At 40.6% G+C, this 17,927-nt stretch overlaps 1 protein-coding gene across 1 annotated transcript in view; it reads left to right on the top strand.

Annotated features, from left to right (window-relative positions):
• The window catches only part of TNC (tenascin C), a gene marked incomplete at its 5' end in the record, with an annotated part of 47,816 nt that overhangs the window by 6,161 nt on the left and 23,728 nt on the right, over positions 1 to 17,927 (top strand). The window contains 6 exons of the mRNA XM_082008810.1: positions 463 to 732; positions 1,874 to 2,059; positions 2,789 to 2,878; positions 3,557 to 3,820; positions 13,730 to 14,002; positions 16,137 to 16,409. Of these exons, the coding sequence (XP_081864936.1) occupies positions 463 to 732; positions 1,874 to 2,059; positions 2,789 to 2,878; positions 3,557 to 3,820; positions 13,730 to 14,002; positions 16,137 to 16,409 (1,356 nt within the window). The remainder of the gene's footprint in view (positions 1 to 462; positions 733 to 1,873; positions 2,060 to 2,788; positions 2,879 to 3,556; positions 3,821 to 13,729; positions 14,003 to 16,136; positions 16,410 to 17,927) is intronic.

Genomic DNA, 17,927 nt, shown 5'->3' with positions numbered 1-17,927 from the left:
GGAGAAATTAATTCCTTTCCAAATTACTCATTTGAAGATGAAAGGAAATTTATGTTTAACTAGAAGGTAGCAAGCAGTATACACTTTTATTCTTTTCCAAAATGTACATCAACAGGAACTAGAATTTCTTTCATCCTGGTGATATTTGCATGAAGAAATTATTTAAAGGAGAGTTTCTATTGTGCAGATGGAGAACCTTGTAGGGTTCCTGCTTGTCTTTCCTTTGTCAGCTTCTGATGTTAATGAATTTTGATCAATTTGCTTCTGATTAATTGACTCCATTTGGCACATTCTTCTACAACTACAGAAAGTAAAGGAAGAAAGTAAATGAAGATAAGCTTCAATTGGTAGAAGCCACTCATTTTAATTTTGCTCTGAGTCAGCATTTAAAAGCACAGGAATGTGTATGATTTTTCTGGCAAGACTTCTTTAAAAAATCACATCTTTCTCTTTTTATAACAGAGCTTGATGCCCCTAGTCAGATTGAGGCAAAAGATGTCACAGACACCACAGCTCTTATCACGTGGTTCAAACCCTTGGCTGAAATTGAAGGCATAGAGCTCACTTATGGCCCCAAGAATGTTCCAGGGGACAGGACAACCATTGACCTCTCTGAAGATGAAAACCAATATTCTATTGGAAACCTGAGGCCTCACACAGAGTATGAAGTGATGCTCATCTCTCGTCGAGGGGACATGGAAAGTGACCCCATTAAAGAAGTCTTTGTCACAGGTAAGAGGCTTGGATACCAATCCAAGCTTCTGGGAAGGTAATGCTATCACCATCAATCTTCCTGTGCTATTTGCGCCATGTTGCTAGAGTTGATAGTTACTGCATCAACACAGAATCGGCACTGTTATAGAGGTATATGAAAGTGGAGAATGTTTTTCTGTACCTTATATACCTTACTGGTTCAACAAAATGTTTAGACTCCCAAGTACCTAAATATATTTTGAAAATGGGAATTACATTAATCTCTTAGAAGCTTTTGCTCATCATACCCTAAATCTGTACTTCAGGAAACAAACTCCTCTGGATTACTTCCCTGTCTGCTGAGCTAAATATCTTCCATGGCTCCTATTCCATCTAAGACCTTATTTCTGCTTGTCTGAATATGTAACATAATAGCAGAGTATTGCTGTTTTTTCCTTCTTCAGTTCTACAAAGGTTTTCTGTCATGCTTTTATAAATTTACTTTGCTTCTTAGTGATCCTGTGAATACTTCATGAAACTGTGAGTCCTTTAGCATGTTATCAAGGCTTGATGCATTAAGGGAGCTGAGTAAATGGTACATAGAGACTTACCTCCCTTTTAATCCTAAAATGTAGTTGTTCATTCAGAGCAGGATTTGAGTCTACTATAGGTGTGAATAGTGAAAGCCCATTGAATTTCTACATAATATTCATCTTTTGTTTTGAGACTTAGAGTTCCTTTCAGCCATGAATGCAAGATATTTACTGAACAGAAATCCTAAAGATAATAATTTTTTTTTCTTAGCAGCTTTTTTCCTTTTGAAAGCTGAGGTATTTTAAAAAGGAAAAATAGTATTTTCATACAAATATGTTTTTCCACATGCTTATCTTGTAATAAAAAATAATTACTAAAATTGAAAATGTTATTTTTGTCTCAGGAGTTAAAAGTTGAATTTCTTCCACTGATGTTTTCCTCAAAGCTAGTGAACTTTCCATTTCGTGCTAAAAGAAATCTGCTTGATGCAGTTAAGAACATAGTGGTATCATGTGATAGGAAACTTAACTTCACCTTTATGGATCATTTCACCTTCTAAAAAGTACTGTTAAAAGAGACTGCTGTCATAAGAGAATTATTCCTATTTATTTATTTATTTATTTATGAATTGGTTGATTGACTACAGACTTGGATGCTCCAAGAAACCTGAAGCGGGTGTCACAGACAGACAATAGCATTACTTTGGAGTGGAAGAACAGCCATGCAGATATTGATAACTATCGAATTAAGTTTGCTCCCATCTCTGGTGGAGACCATTCTGAGATCACAGTGCCAAAGAGCAACCAAGCAACAACCAGAGCTACGCTCACAGGTAGGGGAACGAAGAGATTGTCGTTAAAGTCATGCCGCTGCCATGAGCACGGTAGCGTAGAGAAAAAAATTACTATACGTAAGAGGTACAAGCAGAGATTATGCATTTTGAGTACAAGCAATTAAATTAAAATACATGTGATATATATTTACACACCTGCAGATGGATAAGTAGCCAACAGAAGGTATGTAGCCATTTCACTTTCATGTACGTCTCTGAACCCCACTAGTCAGTTCCCTGAGTTCTAGGTAGCTATATGTCTTTCTGGAGACAGCTTCTCATTCCTGAGTTCAGCAGGGTTTTGCATGTTCTAGGGATGGTATTTATTGACGTCAGTCTGCAAATTTTCTGTGTACCTGCAAGTTGCCTTACCAACCTGCAAGGCTAGAGAATGGTACTTTCTCCATGTCATATGGATGTCTACCTGGTTTTCTTATGCAGAAGTACCTATACTGCAAGCCCTTGAAAGTAGAAGCTATCTCTGATTATGCATTTGCGTAGTGTCCAAAATGTAATCTCAGTCAGCCATGATCTTTATCCTTTGGCATGTACATGGAAAAATATTTATTAACATCAAGTCGGCTAGAGGGTCAACTGAAACCGCGATTCTCTGCGTACACAGGAAAGCATATATCTTATCTTGCATACATTCAGACTTCCTTATTTAAACAAATGCCTGTAGGCACATTTCATAGACAGGAACTCATACTTCTATTCCTCATCTCTTAGGTTTGAGACCTGGAACTGAATATGGCATTGGAGTGACAGCAGTAAGACAGGACAGGGAAAGTGCTCCTGCTACCATTAATGCTGGCACTGGTGAGTAGCTGGATCCCCCTTTTTGCTCTGGAGGAAGCAGCAAGTCAGGTGGAGCCACTCTGATGTTTCTTTCATTTCCAAGTAATGCTATATGAAATATTTTAGAAAGTTCTTGATTTCATTTTGCTACCAACAGGATATTTCCCTTGAGGGGGAAAAAAAAGCATTTCCCCAAAGATCTTGACCTCTGAATCTGGCTTCCTTTTTCTGTACCAGGATCTCTTAATATTCTGGGAGTTTCACCTCCAGGTGAGCTCCTTAATGGTAAATATGCTTACACTGATTACTCTGGCCATCTTCTAATTGTGAGAGCTTCTGGCAGGGATGGTAGTTATGGCCAAAAGGTTGATCTGACAAAGAGTGCAGCCTCAGTGGTTGCAATAGTCCTGACTGCCCTTCAAAACCAGGATTTTTCTCATAATATCTCCCTTTTCCCAGGGAAATTCTCTGAATGCTTAAATTCTGCTTCTCCTCCATGCAGTGCCTGCTGAAGTGAGTGTAATCTGTTGTAGTGTGGTTTGTCTGTAAAAAAAGAATTTCATCATCCTCTACCTGGAGCAACAGGGGGCCAAAAGGTGGATAAGACACCTAGTATAGTTGTTACCCTGTCTACAGATCCCTGAAAAACTGTCCCAGGGCAGTTCAGAGACACCTGAACTTTGCTTCTTTAACCTGTAGATCTTGATAATCCCAAGGACTTGGAAGTCAGTGACCCTACTGAAACCACCTTATCCCTTCGCTGGAGAAGACCGGTGGCCAAGTTTGATCGTTATCGCCTCATTTACGTTAGCCCCTCTGGAAGGAAGAATGAAGTGGAGATCCCCGTGGACAGCACCTCTTTTATCTTGCGAGGGTTGGATGCAGGGACAGAATATACCATTAGTCTGGTGGCAGAGAAAGGCAGACACAAAAGCAAACCCACAACTGTCAAGGGTTCCACTGGTGAGTAACAGCTTTTGATGAGTGCCATGCACCAGGTCATTGGGCAATGACTAGCCCAAGTACAACTTCACCTGATTTTTTCATCTGTGTCTGGGGATCTGCTTAAAAACATCAACTGCCTGCAGAGCAGACTTAGCTCTGTCCAGCATGATAGACTTAACTGAGGATAGCTGAGCATTTCCCTACCTATTGTGTTTAGCTCCATGTTCTCACTGATTTCTTGCTTATTCTTTGAGAAGACTCACAAAGAATGCAGCTATTTGTTCTGCAGGAAATGCAGACCTCATCCTTTGTTTTAAACAAAGCTGCTTTTTTGTGCGTTATGTCTTAACTTGATTTGTTTTCTACAGCCAAAATCTAAGAGGAAGACCAACCAGAATGTATTTAACATTGTTTGTTCCTGCCTAATGAATTCTCTTCACAGCATGCCTCCACCCATCATGCTTCAGCAGGGTTAACAGGGCTCTGATATTGCCCTTTTTCAGTTTTCTCATCCAAAATCTAGAAGGGCTACTGCCACAAATCTGGTCACAGTCACCATTTCCATTGGATAGCATGACTCTTATATTTGTCTGCAAAGAAGGGGTCCATTTCTGCCATATCCATTTGTACAAACCACTCCAATCAACCCATATCAGTAGACGACTTATTGAACAAGGTTTTATTCTTTGTGAAACATTTTGATCCAAGGTTTGTTGCATACAAAATTATATCTCAGTATAGACCACAAATAAGTCCTGAATCTTTATGTGCCTTCAGGTTAAATTTTGTTGAGGCAAAGCCTTAACTGCTGTAGATAAGCAGAGACAGTTAAATCAGAATCAGTTGGGCTACAATTATTGTCCTTAGCAGATATCAAAGTGTTTATGCTTTTCTCCCCAAAGACCACCTGTGAGGTAAATATATGCCAGAAGTTGTGGATTTTACAAATTAATAACTATATAGTTTAACTGATCAAAACTGGTTCCATATTCTCTGGTAGTGTTCATGCCAGCAGAACCTCCGAACGCTTTATAGAGTCAAGTAATCCAGTACAGCACAGAGTTATACGGTATGGTGTAAACTACAGAAAACCATCAGTACTGAATTACTTGTTTGATGCATAAGGCAGGCCTGTGTCAAATGCAGAGAAAAATCGGGAAGCCTTGAGGCACACACATACAAAAGGAAGCCGAAGGTTTATGTAGCAGGAGTGAGCAGGCTTCGATTTTTTCCAAAGTTATTTGTTTCCCCATCTGTCTGAAGACTAAGTGGTCTCAAAAGAAGTATGCATGGACGGTGAAAAGGCAGAAACAACATGCTGTGGAATTTCACAGTCTGGTCTTTCCAGCAAGCTTCCTTGTGAGCTTCCAAAGTCTCACAAGGTGGCTTCTTTTTCCTGGCTTGTTTTTGTTTGTGTGGTTTTTTTGTTGTGGTTTTGTTTTTGTTTTTGTTTTTTTTAAATTCATATGGCCAGTGTGTTTGTTTTAAGTCTTTACTCAGAGCAGCCAGTAAACAAAGTTCTCCACGGTGGGGTCCTGAGAAGCAGTAGTTGACATAACCTGTCTCTGTGACCTTCTTCCTGCGTAGGAATGGACACATCCAAACACATGAGCATGGGGAGTCAGAAATGCTCTGTAAGTCTGTGGGGCATAAGACAAGAGGTCTCTTCTTCAGTTTACTTTTTGTCCACCCTCAAGCCAGTCCTCTTTATCCATGTTCCCAGTACTTGGGAGGTCCTGAAGGCCTCAGGCTAAGCCAAACAAACTTGTTTAATCTTCTCTTGCAGAGCTATGGGGGACCTCAAGTCCTTTGCGCTGCTGGGGAGAGTACTTGGAGCAACCAGGGAGAGAGGAATGATTGAAGTGGAAAATTGGAAAATGCCAGTAGCACAGCTAGGACTGGACTAGCTCTCCTCAGTGGGTGGAGGAGACAGTCCTGCTGTTTAGAGGCAAATGTGCCACCCCCACTGAACAAGGGAACCAGGGACTGTGGAAGGGCTGAGAGTTTTTCTTTTCAGAATTTCCTTTGCTCCTCCAGATTGCCAGTTTTTCATCTTGTATTCTTCCCATCCTCTTGATGGTTCAGTCAGGCTTCTCTGCTGGCAGGTATTCAGGAGTTCCCCACACATTATTTTTGTTTGCATAGTGAATTTTCTATCGTTGAAGGCTTCTTTCAGCCCCAGAGCTGAGGATCTTCAGTTGCTGCCTTCTCTCCTCTCTCACATTCTTCCTGTTACCCTTTTATGTATATCAACTCTCCACACACAGACAGCTGAAACATTCAGAGCTCGTGAATCTCTAGCAAAGGACATGTCACAACATCTTCCATAGGATAAAATGGCAGCCTTCTGTTGTTTCTGTCTCTTCATATGGATGAAGTGCAGCTCAAATGACAAAGTTTTTTTTTTAAAAACCAATGTCCATGATTCTGCATTCAAGGGATGGTAAAAATTATAAAGTGAACAGTTTGCTAAATGTTAGTTTTGCTGAAAAGGAAAGACTAAGTATTTCACACTGCCATTTGCTTGTTTCTTTCTTCATAGCTCTATATAGTCTTACCCTAATGCAGGAAATGACTCCTGACCCGGAGGAGCTGTCTGGCTCTGAGAGCTTTCTTGCTCCAGAGGCTTCAGGGATGCAGGAAGATACACTGAGGGACCTTGTGGTCTCGAGGGTAACAGACCACAGCTTTAGTGTCTCATGGTATGCAAATACAGGAGTCTACAGTAGTTTTGTGGTGGAGTACAAGGAAGTGCCATTGGCAGCTGGGCCCTCTGCAGAAACCTTCCTGCCCAGAGAATCCCTAGGTGCTGTGATTGATGGCCTCCAAGCTAACACTTCCTATAAAATCAAGGTGTATGGATTGGCTGGAGGACAGCGCTCTTCTCCTCTGGAAGCTGTGGCTACAACAGGTACCTGCTTTCTGTTATTAACGAAAGTATCACAAACTAAGGTACTGCTTATTTGGTAGAGGTCCCACCCAGCATCGCACTAAGGTTTTGGTTTAGAACTACTTCAGAGATCAAAGAAAATGAGCCATTTCATTAGTTGGAGGGACCTTTCTGTCAGCATGTCTTGAGAATGTTACATCAGATTAACAACTAATCTGCAGGGTAAGCACGTAACCCAGCTCTGAGGAAGTTGAGCAGTCAGACTGCAGCTTTGTTCTTTCTTGCTCTGGTTCTGGAACCCTGCCTGCATAGCACAATGTGGGTCCTGGAGGAGGAGGGATGGTAATACATCAGGCATGAGAGGCCTGTGGAGATAAATGAGCAGACATTAAAGAAACCAAGTGCCAGCTTCAAATTCCTCTGTTGAAGGACCCAGATTGTGCAGCAACTGCTGATGAATCGTGGATGTGATACTGTCTTGCCTCTGGAATTGAGTTGCACATAGGAGCATGGCTTGGAGAAGTAACTTTTCCATTCTGTTGAATGTTTTTAAGAAGATTTATGCTATTTACCGAAGACCCTTGTCTGTGTTGTGCGTCAGTCCCTCTTCCTCTCCTGGCTTCTATGAGTCTTAGATTGCACCACCCTTTTTTATACAAACTCAAAGAAACATTAGGAAGAATGATTAGGTGAGCCGGTTCAATGGGAAACTGCAGTGCTGACCACTGGGAAACTAAATTTGCCACTAAAGATTGTCTATTGCTCCAGCTGATTCCTCTGCTGAGAGTACCTGGAACCTGACTTTAATATGAGTTTTAGTGGTAGCTACTGTAGTATTTCTGGCTTGTGATACAGTGCAATGCTTTCTTTATGAAATTCAGAGTTGCACAGGCACTGTAAGCGCAGTTTAATCAGCTGGTTGAGAGAGGGGAAAGCTGTTTAGCCAAAGGGGTCTGAAAAGAATGCAAATAGCTCGGTAGGCTGTCATGTCTTACAGTGTGCTTGAGCTGATGAGAGACTCTGCAGTGAAACTGGCTGATCACCCCTCTTGGCAAATAATATAAAATCCAAGAGACAGAAGCAAGAAATAATACAGAATACTGTTTGCTCCATCCCAAGGAACTGGGGAAATGTCCTGGCAGGACATTAACATTCTTTTTAGTAAAATCGCCAGTGAAGCATTACAATTAAATTCCTCAAAAGGCTAGCAGCAGCAGCGAAGACATATTTAGGCCATATTCAGACTGAAGATTTTACTAAGAGAATGATATTGAGAAGTATTCCAGTCTGAGAAAGAGCATATGTTTGTTGTCCTTCCAGTTTCCCTTCTACATAGCTTTCAGCTCTTTGGCATCTATTATTCATTCATCTTGCCACCATGAATCATTCTATCTGGCTGTCATCCACCCACCTAGGGTCCTAGAGCTCTCTTTCTCTTCTCCCCATCTATTCCCCTAGTTGCTAAGTCAAGTGTTTGAACTCCATTGGTCTTGTTATCCTATTTGGTGTTTTCCAAATTTCCTGTTATAGTATTCTATCTGCTAAACTATGAACACTGATACTCTCTGTGGTATCAAAGTATTTTCCATGCATTCATATAATTTTCATTTTTCTATCTGTTTGTTTGTACACAAACCTACATATTCCTCTATTCCACATTAACTTAATGTGGGGTATATGTGTGTTTATATGTATGTGTAGACGGTAGACCACTCTTTCTCATCCACAGATTTGTTTGTGGAGTCAAGTCCTTAAACCCAAGGTAATAATCAGAATTAGGTCTGAAAAAAAATCAGAGGTACTGTAACTACATATAATTACATATGCTCCATGAGACAATCTGTACATGGCAACCTCCCATGTAGTTGTTAAAGTTTGTATGATAAAATTAATCAACTTGTGACAGCAAAATTGTGAATTAAAATGCCACTTAGGTGGATAGTCCCTCAGTTTTTATGTAATACAGTTGAACTGCTGCTGTATTTCCCATTCGGATTAGAGTAACCAAGTCCTTGTGTGATTATACTATAACTGGCAGGAATCTGGGAGAAATGTCAGTAGGGATGGTCAAGTAAAATGAGGGGAAAATGAGAAGCCAGTTTTGACTAATGTTACACAAGGTTTTCTCTGAGATCCTCAGTATATCAGGAGCATAATGCCAGCCTTATTTTTTTTAAAATTTTTCCCTTGTATTTTCGGATGTTTTGTCCTCGGTTTCCAATTCAGGGTGCATGGCAGTTTCCCAGTGGGACCATCCACAGCATGGAGCTGTACCTGTGTAATGTGCTGCTGCCCTGTTCTCCCCATGGGTCTGTTCAGTCTGTCTATGTATGTTTTCTGCAGAAATACTCCACAGTAAAGCCTGGCTACCACTCTGCATATTAAGTAGACAGCCTTAAGGCTGAACAAGTACCAGTGCGCTGCTTGATGCTATAGTTTTTTGCCTGTTCCCGGAATAGGAAGGAGCTGGTTGGCATCTAATGGTGCACAAGCGGCTGAGAGTCGCAGAAGGCTAACGGTTCCGTACTGCATGGCTTCCTCCTTTGTTACATGAGCTCAGTAACCCTGGTGCAGTCAGATACTCGTTCTGACGGTCGGTTTACTGAGAAAGAGAGAATTATGCCAGTGGTTACCATTGCAGATATGCTGGTGTGATGACAATGTGGCTGTCTTCAGGTTGCAGCATGTGCAGGGCCTGGTTCAGAGCATGTAATGATCGGGGTAATTTAAGGAGGGCCCTTACCTAAGCCAAGAATATCAATGATATATGTAAATATAAATCACTGTTTGCCTCACAGGCTTCTCTCCTTCCTGGAGGTGAGCAGAAAATAATATTTTTACATCTGTGTTTGTCCTGAGAGTATGTTTTCAAGATAACATTTCTGCATTTATTTGAAAACATTTTTAATTTATCTTTCTCCTCTGAAAACTTCTTTTTTCTGATCCATGTATGAATTTGGAGACAGATACTGAAACCTGAGTACGTATTTGTGCTGATCTGATTGATGGTGGTAGATGACTTGCTCTCTCTTAATTGAATGCAAGTGGAGCATGAAAGCAAGGAAGTCATTAAGATGTGAAATGATGTGGTTTTCCACTAATTAGGAGATAATTCTGCATGTCAGAAAAATCACCTGCTTGTTGCCTTGCAGCTGTGATCAGAAACACCTTCTGTGTGATCTCCAGAGTTCTCAGTTTTCAAAATCTGTCTGTGCTACAGGATATACTCACAGATCATTCAGCATGTTGAAGGCCAAGTCTTTTTCCCTTCCATTCCTTTAGATCTCTTTAAAGAAAGATTGCTGAGGTTCTTTCTGTCCTAATTTTTAGGTGAGGATGTGTGTCCCCTCTGCCTTTTTTGAAAATTCTGCATGTATCCAGATGGATAATTCCTTCAAGCCTGTTTTTGATCAGATAGGATGAGATTTAGCATGTTTCTGCTGTGGCTGATTTCTCAGTCTGGATTTGGATATGTTTGCAGTATTTGGCATGCATTCCACTTACGGTTTGTATCAGAAGCAGTAACTGATGTGCTGTAGTAAAGATAAAAGGCATGTTTGAGAGGCTTAGGATTCAAATCCTCACCAATATAAATTATCAAAGTTATTTGGAGGTAACCAAAGTGTGCTGATTTACATCAGTTGAAGATGTACCTCTTTCTCTGGAAGCATTTCAGTTCATCTCTGTGTTTAATGGTTGTTGCTCTGGATCTGCTAGTTACTGTGGTTGTGTGAGAACCATGTTGTGCTTGGTGATGCTACCTTTGCTTGTGGCCTGGATTCAGTCTCCAAAAAAGATGTACCTGTCTGTTTTCTCTGTTCTTAGAGCTCTTTAATGCAAAGCACACAAACTGTTTCGTAGCAGGTTAGCTGTCTTTTGGTATATTTGGGGGTTTATTATCAGGAAATTTTAACTTGTAATTTACCTCTGTTTAGCACATCTAATCCCAACACCTGGAGAATCAATCAATGAAACATCATTTAATTCTACCAGTCCTGCACCTACAGAGCTAAATTATTTTACGAACCCCAGCACTGATTCTCATGCTCTACTTTCGGTGCCCACTGACCTTCCCATCTCAGAAGCCACTGGTGCTCTTCATGACCTTAATATAACAGACAGGACTTTCAGTAGTTTCATCTTGTCTTGGGCAGCACAGGATGAGGTATTTGATCAGTTCTTTATCACTCTGAAAGACCTGTCCAGTTTAAACAGAACACAAGAAATGTTTTTGCCAGCAAACTGTCGAGAAACAGAAATTACCAATCTCACAGCTGGCACACAATACCAGATTAACCTCCATGGAAGCACTCAAGGTCAGCTCTCTTGGTCCCTGGAAGCCCTAGCTACTACAGGTATTTTTTAATGGATCTATTAGCCATATGTTCCTTTTCTGCTTTGAAATACAGAACTTCATTTCCGTACCGCTGTTCCACTACAGAAATGCTAGGCTTTGTGAGTGATGCATTTCTTCTTCGTTGTTTTTTTTTCTTCCTTTTGCACGGGATAAAACTCTTATTGCTATGGAATGAGAGCCTTGAGTGGTGCAGCATGGACAATGCCCCATGCAGCTTTTAAGGTGATGTAGCATCAATTCTCTCTTTTCAAATTGCATGCGAAGAGAGAGATTGATGCATCTGCTATTTACAAGGCACATGAAAATAGCAAGATGCTACAGGTATTTATCTGGATTGTGGTTCAAACACAAGAAAGATTGCAAGGAGACTGCAGTTTGCAGCATTGGCATGGAAGTGGTGATGTCAGAGGAAAAAAAAGATTGTAACACATTGGGAGTATACCTTTCTGAAAACTTCCACCTCTTATCCCTGTTGCATGAATTTCATGAGGAAACAGGCCTATAGCCACAGGGCTCAGTTCAATAATGGTCGAAGTACCAGTGCAGAAATTCATGTCTGGACAACCTACTAGAGACTAAGGACTGTACCTGTCCATCACCGAAAACCAAATTCATAGTATGAGAGAAAATATCTACTTAGAAACACAGAGTATTTCACACCTACTACAAGGCTAGAGCAGTCTCATCTCTCAATGGTTTGTTCTCTCTTTTTTTTTTTTTTAAAGTAAGAAACATCATCCCTTGATATCATTTGCCATGACACTGTCATTTTTTTGTCCTATATGTTGGATGCTTTATGGATGGATGGATGGATGCTTTTGGAGGTCTCCAACAGTCCAGGCTGGTGCATGATTTTGTATGAGAAATCTCTCGGTCCCTAGAGAGCATGATGGGGTTGCGTGCGCTTCCATTTCAGACATGCATGAGAAAGAAACGGGAGGAAAAGGGACTCTGCATCTTGGAGGCGAACGAAACTGAGCACTCTTCAGAGAAATCTGAATTGCTTTTAAGTGGTGATGATTACTGCATTACTTATTATAATCAAGCTTTTACTTAAAAGATTTTACCTTAGTGTAACTTTTGGTTTAGTTTCATTTTAAGGAAATGTGTTTGTTTTGTTTGTTTCTGTTGCCACCAAAAGATCATTATTTCTGATACCAGTTCCTTTTCTGTCCTGCTTTCTCTTTTTCAGCTAAACAGTGCTATTTTGACAAGATTCATATTTTGCTTCAATGAGTCTCATTTCTGTTCCTGATAAAGCAAAACAGCTCTGGATTAATGCATTTTTTTATTGAACATCTTTGTGTTATTTCATAAACAGTCTCTTCTAACAGGATGGGAAAAGCTTGTCAAAACGTTTGTGTTCCCGAGTAGTAGCAATTTACTATACATTAGTGAACCTATGAGTGCTCAACCTCTGAAAATACAACCCCAGCTACCTCTATGAGACTATGCATCAGTCTTACAATAAGCACACTGTTTTTACAGGGGGAAAATTTATATATGAGTAATGTTGCTAAGCCTAATTTTAATGTATTCCAGGGCCCCTTTATCTTCTGCCTTAAAATACGCATAAAGCTTAAAGTTGAAGTTTACAACTGAGAAATCTGATCCATTTCCCTTCATGCGTAATTGCATAAATTCTTAGTTGTGCAGATTGGGATTATTCAGATAGATTCTGTTCTTATTATAATGCTTACATGTCAACAATGCAATTAAATAAGAAAATTGTTAGAAAGTCATCACAGTTCACAGGTCAGTGATCATACAGCAAGATTTTTCCATGTAGAAAAAAACGAGGTATTATTTTGTCATTTTCTCATATGACTGCTAATTTTAAGGAATCAGTTGTGTTTCCTCTGTAACAGAGGACTTTCTATTCTTGCTGAGAAAATGACCTAAACTTTCAGATTTAACAGCATCAGAAGGTTAGCTCTGTTAGAAGGTTCCAAACTTCCTTGGCTGCCCCTGTGATGGCTTATGGGAATGTTAATTTCTGTGAATGCAGATTTCAATTTTAGATTAATATCACTACCTCTGAAACTCCAAGATTCTCTCCCCCAGGAAGGTTGTGTGGACAGAATAATGTAAGGAAGACAATCCATTAAAATAGACATGCTGACAGGGAGGAATTTTCCCCTTCTTTATTGTTTTGGATTAGAAATAGTTTGGAAGAATAAATAACACCCTTCATGTGGACAAAACTAAAAGCATAAACATTTGAATCCCAACTACTCTAAAATCAGTGTCTTCCTACTCTTACAACAGGCATTATTGCAGTATTCACAGTCACTTCATAGTGGCAAACACTGAGTTGTTAATAGTGCAGGAAAGTGGTTATAGTAATACTTACTTCTCTCATAGGGAGTTGTAATTAAGGTTGGCAAAATACTTGCAGCTGTAAAATGGTTTATAAGCTGCTTTCTGTAAGCAGTCTTTTAGCATTAATGTGGTTATTATTTATTATTACAGTTCTTTTCTTACTGTTCTGTTTTGTCATGTCTCTGAAGAGACTTTACAAGTTACCTGGGGCAGCTGAGAATGTAAATATGTGTATGTGGGTGCATCTCCGTGTCACAGATTACAAATGAAATTCATTAACACGGAACATCGTTAAATAATACATCATCACCACTAGTCTGTAATCTGAGTAACTGATTGACTCTCTGTCCTTATTCAGAGGAGGAACCTGAGCTTGGAAAATTAACAGTATCAGAGACTGGCTGGGATGGTTTCCAGCTCACCTGGACAGCAGCTGATGGGGCCTATGAGAACTTTATCATTCAGGTGCAGGAGTCTGACAATCCCGAAGAAACCTGGAATATCACAGTCCCAGGCGGACTGCAGTTTATGAATGTTACAGGCCTCAAGGCCAACACATCTTATAACATCACACTTCGTGGTGTGATTCAAGGCTACAGGACCAAACCCCTTTCTGTTGAAACCATGACAGGTATCTTTTCAAGTCACTCATCCACTCTTACGGCTCCCTTTCTTTGCAGACAGTGATGTGAAGCCAGAGCTATTGCAACTGCTCAGCAAAGCTTGCTCACTTGGTCAGCTTTGCATGGGATGCACTGAACTCATTAAAGCTTGGCTGAACATCTCTGGCATGGAAATGTCTCATGATCTCCAATATGTCTTATGACTTTCCAATAAGAGTCTCAGTGCCCCCATGGAGCCCTTCACTTTTGAGAAATGCTTTTTTTCCCCCACCTCAGAATGGCTTGTTTTGTTCCCTTGTTTTTCTGCTGGTTGACACTAACAGCAAAACCCAACTGGCTGTTGTACATGCTCGTAAAAGGCTAGGTTGCCTTGTAAAATTATAAAAATGCATTCTTTATAACCCAGCTAATCAAAGCCCGAGAGTATGTTTAGTTTTTACTCTTCAGAATCTACCTCTGAAATTATAGAATCACAGACTCTCTGGGTTGGAAGGGACCTTTAAGGTCATCTAGTTATGTACTAATGCACATTATGCACTAGCTTCTGTGTAAATACAAACTCAGGGGTATACTCTGTGCATCTGACTCAAAGACAAGGACAGACACCTTCTATATGTTCTCATGTAGAAAAGAACAGGAATAAATTCCTATCAAAAGTAGTACCATATATTAAGCCACATAAGGTTAAACAATCTGATTGGTCTGAGAATGATATAATGCAAGACGACCAAATTCAGCAGAACTATCCTGGCATAAAACTGACTTGAAAGAAGGAAGGTAAGCCCTGTATTACCAGAAGGTTGCATGAAACTCACCAAGAGGCACAAAAATAATTTTCTGGCTGATCTTGTGAAAGACGGCAGTTTTAAATGAGAGCTTATTATGAGCTTTGACTCTGAGAGTTAAATACATACTCATGTCTATCCTGTATGGCTCAGTGATTCTTCCAGGTGTTATGATCATTACTAATGAACAGGGTATGAATTAATTGGAAATAAAGGGTCACCAGTGGCTCTTCCTTCAGATAATTTCTTGTGGACAGTATCTGCTGCGTCTGGGCTTTCTTACAGACCTTTGCAACCTCGTGTGATTGTGAGATAGCTAGAGCTTGCTCAAGTTTGATTTCCCCAAGCACATATTAGTCAGCACAGAAGGGGACAAAATACGCTTAAGAACTAAAGAGAATTAAAATGTGAAACGCAGTAGAGCTTGCTTGTTTCAATAATGCTTTAAGCAGCTTGGCTTAGGTAGAAATGTGTCTGGCACAAGGTACTTGCTTTGGGCTGCGTCCCGCTGCAGGCTAGAAGTCCTGTGCTTTGAGAGTCCTGAGTGTGAGCTGGTAGCAGATTGCCCATTGAAAACAGACAAATATGGCTAGACAAAGGAGGCTGTACAGGGACTGACAAGAAAACAGACATCATGGGTGTCCTGCCTAAATATGCAGTTTGCCCTCTTTTTATTAACTTAATGAAAACAACAGAAGATGCCCCGCTGCGGTTTTCCCTTCCCTTTCTGGGTCATGCTCAGCACCCGGCTTTTCAAAAATTTCCCTTGTGGGGACTTCCAATTGTCAGAATTTTCTGAGCCTTCCTGTAACACATCAGGGATGTCTACAGAGAGGAAGAAACCCCAAGGCAGCTATCACTGTTTTGCATTTTGGCTCCAGCTCCAAAATTACATGCCAGCTTTCATAGGCTTAAGCTGAAAGAGAAAGCAGAAGAGCAAACAAAACACAACCTTTTCCTTTGGATAAAGCAATAGCTCTAGTTTTAGCTTCTCCTAAAGCTGGAAGCTGACTTTTCCAAATGCCCCAGGGTCATTCAGAAAAGTTCTTTTGCATCTGCTTTCACGCTCAGATCTCAAAGATGCATGGCTGCCCCTGGGAGCTAAAGGGAAATAGCCATTGCGCTAAAGCTTCTTTTTCTTTTTTCCCCCTCTTTTTTTCTTATTTAACATTTTTAGGTGCTTTCATTTGATTTCTTCCCCTTAGTCCCTGTCTGCTTGTAGCAAGCTTTTACTCAAACCCTTTTCTCCAACGGCAGCTTGGAGTGCTGCCAGCATGAGCGGAGAGAAGCACGGCATTTCTGAGCAGGAAGAGGTACAGGGCTGTCTCCTTCTGACCAATGTTGTTTCCTTCCTCAGGAGTGCACCCAGAAGTTGGTGAGCTAACCGTTTTCAACATTACTCCTGAAAGCTTCAACCTTTCTTGGACAACCACCAGTGCGGACTTCGACGTCTTTACTATTGAAATTATTGATTCTAACAGGTTGCTGGAGCCCATGGAGTTCAACATCTCAGGCAATTCAAGAACTGCTCATATCTCAGGGCTTTCCCCCAGCACTGATTTTATTGTCTACCTCTGTGGGATCTCTCATGGTTTCCGCACACAGGCAATAAGTGCTGCAGCTACAACAGGTACATAAAACCTACCTCAGTGCTAACTCTCCTTTCTCCTAACTCTTCCTTACAGGTTGTGCCCCTTTCTTCTAACTCTTCCTTACAGGTTGTGCCCCTTTCCCTGCCCTCAGCTACCCCATCAGTCTACCTGTCACCAAATATTCTACCTCATTGTTTGACACCTTCTAAAGAAGACCTGGCGGAGACATTTTGAACAGTGAATGTTAATCCACCATCCCATCCAGCAAAGTCAGTCAATCACATTGTGATGTGATTTCATTCGCACAATAAGTTTACTCTTGTTCAAACATTAAGGTTGTGGCAACCACTGACACAGATGAGAAGCAAAACAGATTTCCCAAAAACCAAGTGGGAGATGATTCATTATGTTAACCTTGCAGCATGTGTTTGCATCTGTCACACAGTGAAGAGAGGACACTATTTCTCTCAGACAAGCTGATTTCTAGATACACAATTTCTGTAAAATTTTCTCCAGATTCTCTAAATATATTTCAGGCACATTTCAGTTTGTGACAGCAGACTCCTACAAGGCAGATGTATTGACTGAATTCAACTTCAGAATTCAGTGTACATTGGATGAGAGTTTGAAAGAGTCCATAAGACTTGATGTTGGTGAATGAAATAGGTAGGCATTTAGTTATTGGCACATTGCACATCTTGAGATTTTACAACTGACAGTTTTTCCAGAAAAGACGGGGAACTCAAATGTTCAATGTGCTCTAGCCAATTACAGTATGAAAGTGGGAGGAGAGGGCTAGACTATGGAAGCAGAAGGTGCATTCTTGTAGTGGGCAGATAATAGGTCACATAATGATAATTTAATATCTCTACCAAATTTTGCCTGCTGACATTGTCTTAGGAAAAGTTTCCATAGCAATTTGTCATAGCAGTAGGTTAGTGTGGTCAATGACATTAAGCAGAATATAAAACTTCAGTGATCAGATAACACAGTTGCAGCTTCTAGGATCAGCAGATTGTGATGATCCTCACTGAATCACGGGTAACATGGGCAGGGTGACTGCAGGGGCAGTGGTATGAAAAACATTGAGAAGCTTGAAAGGCTAGATGATCTTTGTGACCTGTGGTTCATGTGAATTCAAACTTCTCTATTATTTTATTTTGTTGCCTTGGGTTTTAATAATTGCAATATATTTCCATTTGTTTTTCTTCCCATAGTAGAGGAACCTCTCCTTAGAAAATTCACTGTATCAAATGCTACCTCAGACAGCATGTCACTCACGTGGGAAGCACAGGACAATGCCTTTGACCATTTTATTCTAGAAGTCAGAAACTCTGACTTCCCTTTGGACTCCCTGGTGCACACAGTGCCAGGGGTCTCCCGGCGCTATGTAGTCACCAGCCTCAAAGCTGCCACTAATTACACTGTCCAACTCCATGGTGTAATTGATGGGCAAGGTGGTCAGACCTTGACAGCACTGGCAACCACAGGTATTTCACTGTTTCACCTTCCAGGTTTGCTTTCTTCTCTTTTTTCTTCTGCTGTCCACCGAACTG

The sequence above is a fragment of the Phaethon aethereus genome, assembly GCF_964289735.1.
Source record: "Phaethon aethereus genome assembly, chromosome: 20".
NCBI lineage: Eukaryota > Metazoa > Chordata > Aves > Phaethontiformes > Phaethontidae > Phaethon > Phaethon aethereus.
The sequence above is the reverse complement of the archived record's forward strand: the minus strand, read 5'-3'. Positions and strand labels throughout refer to the sequence as shown.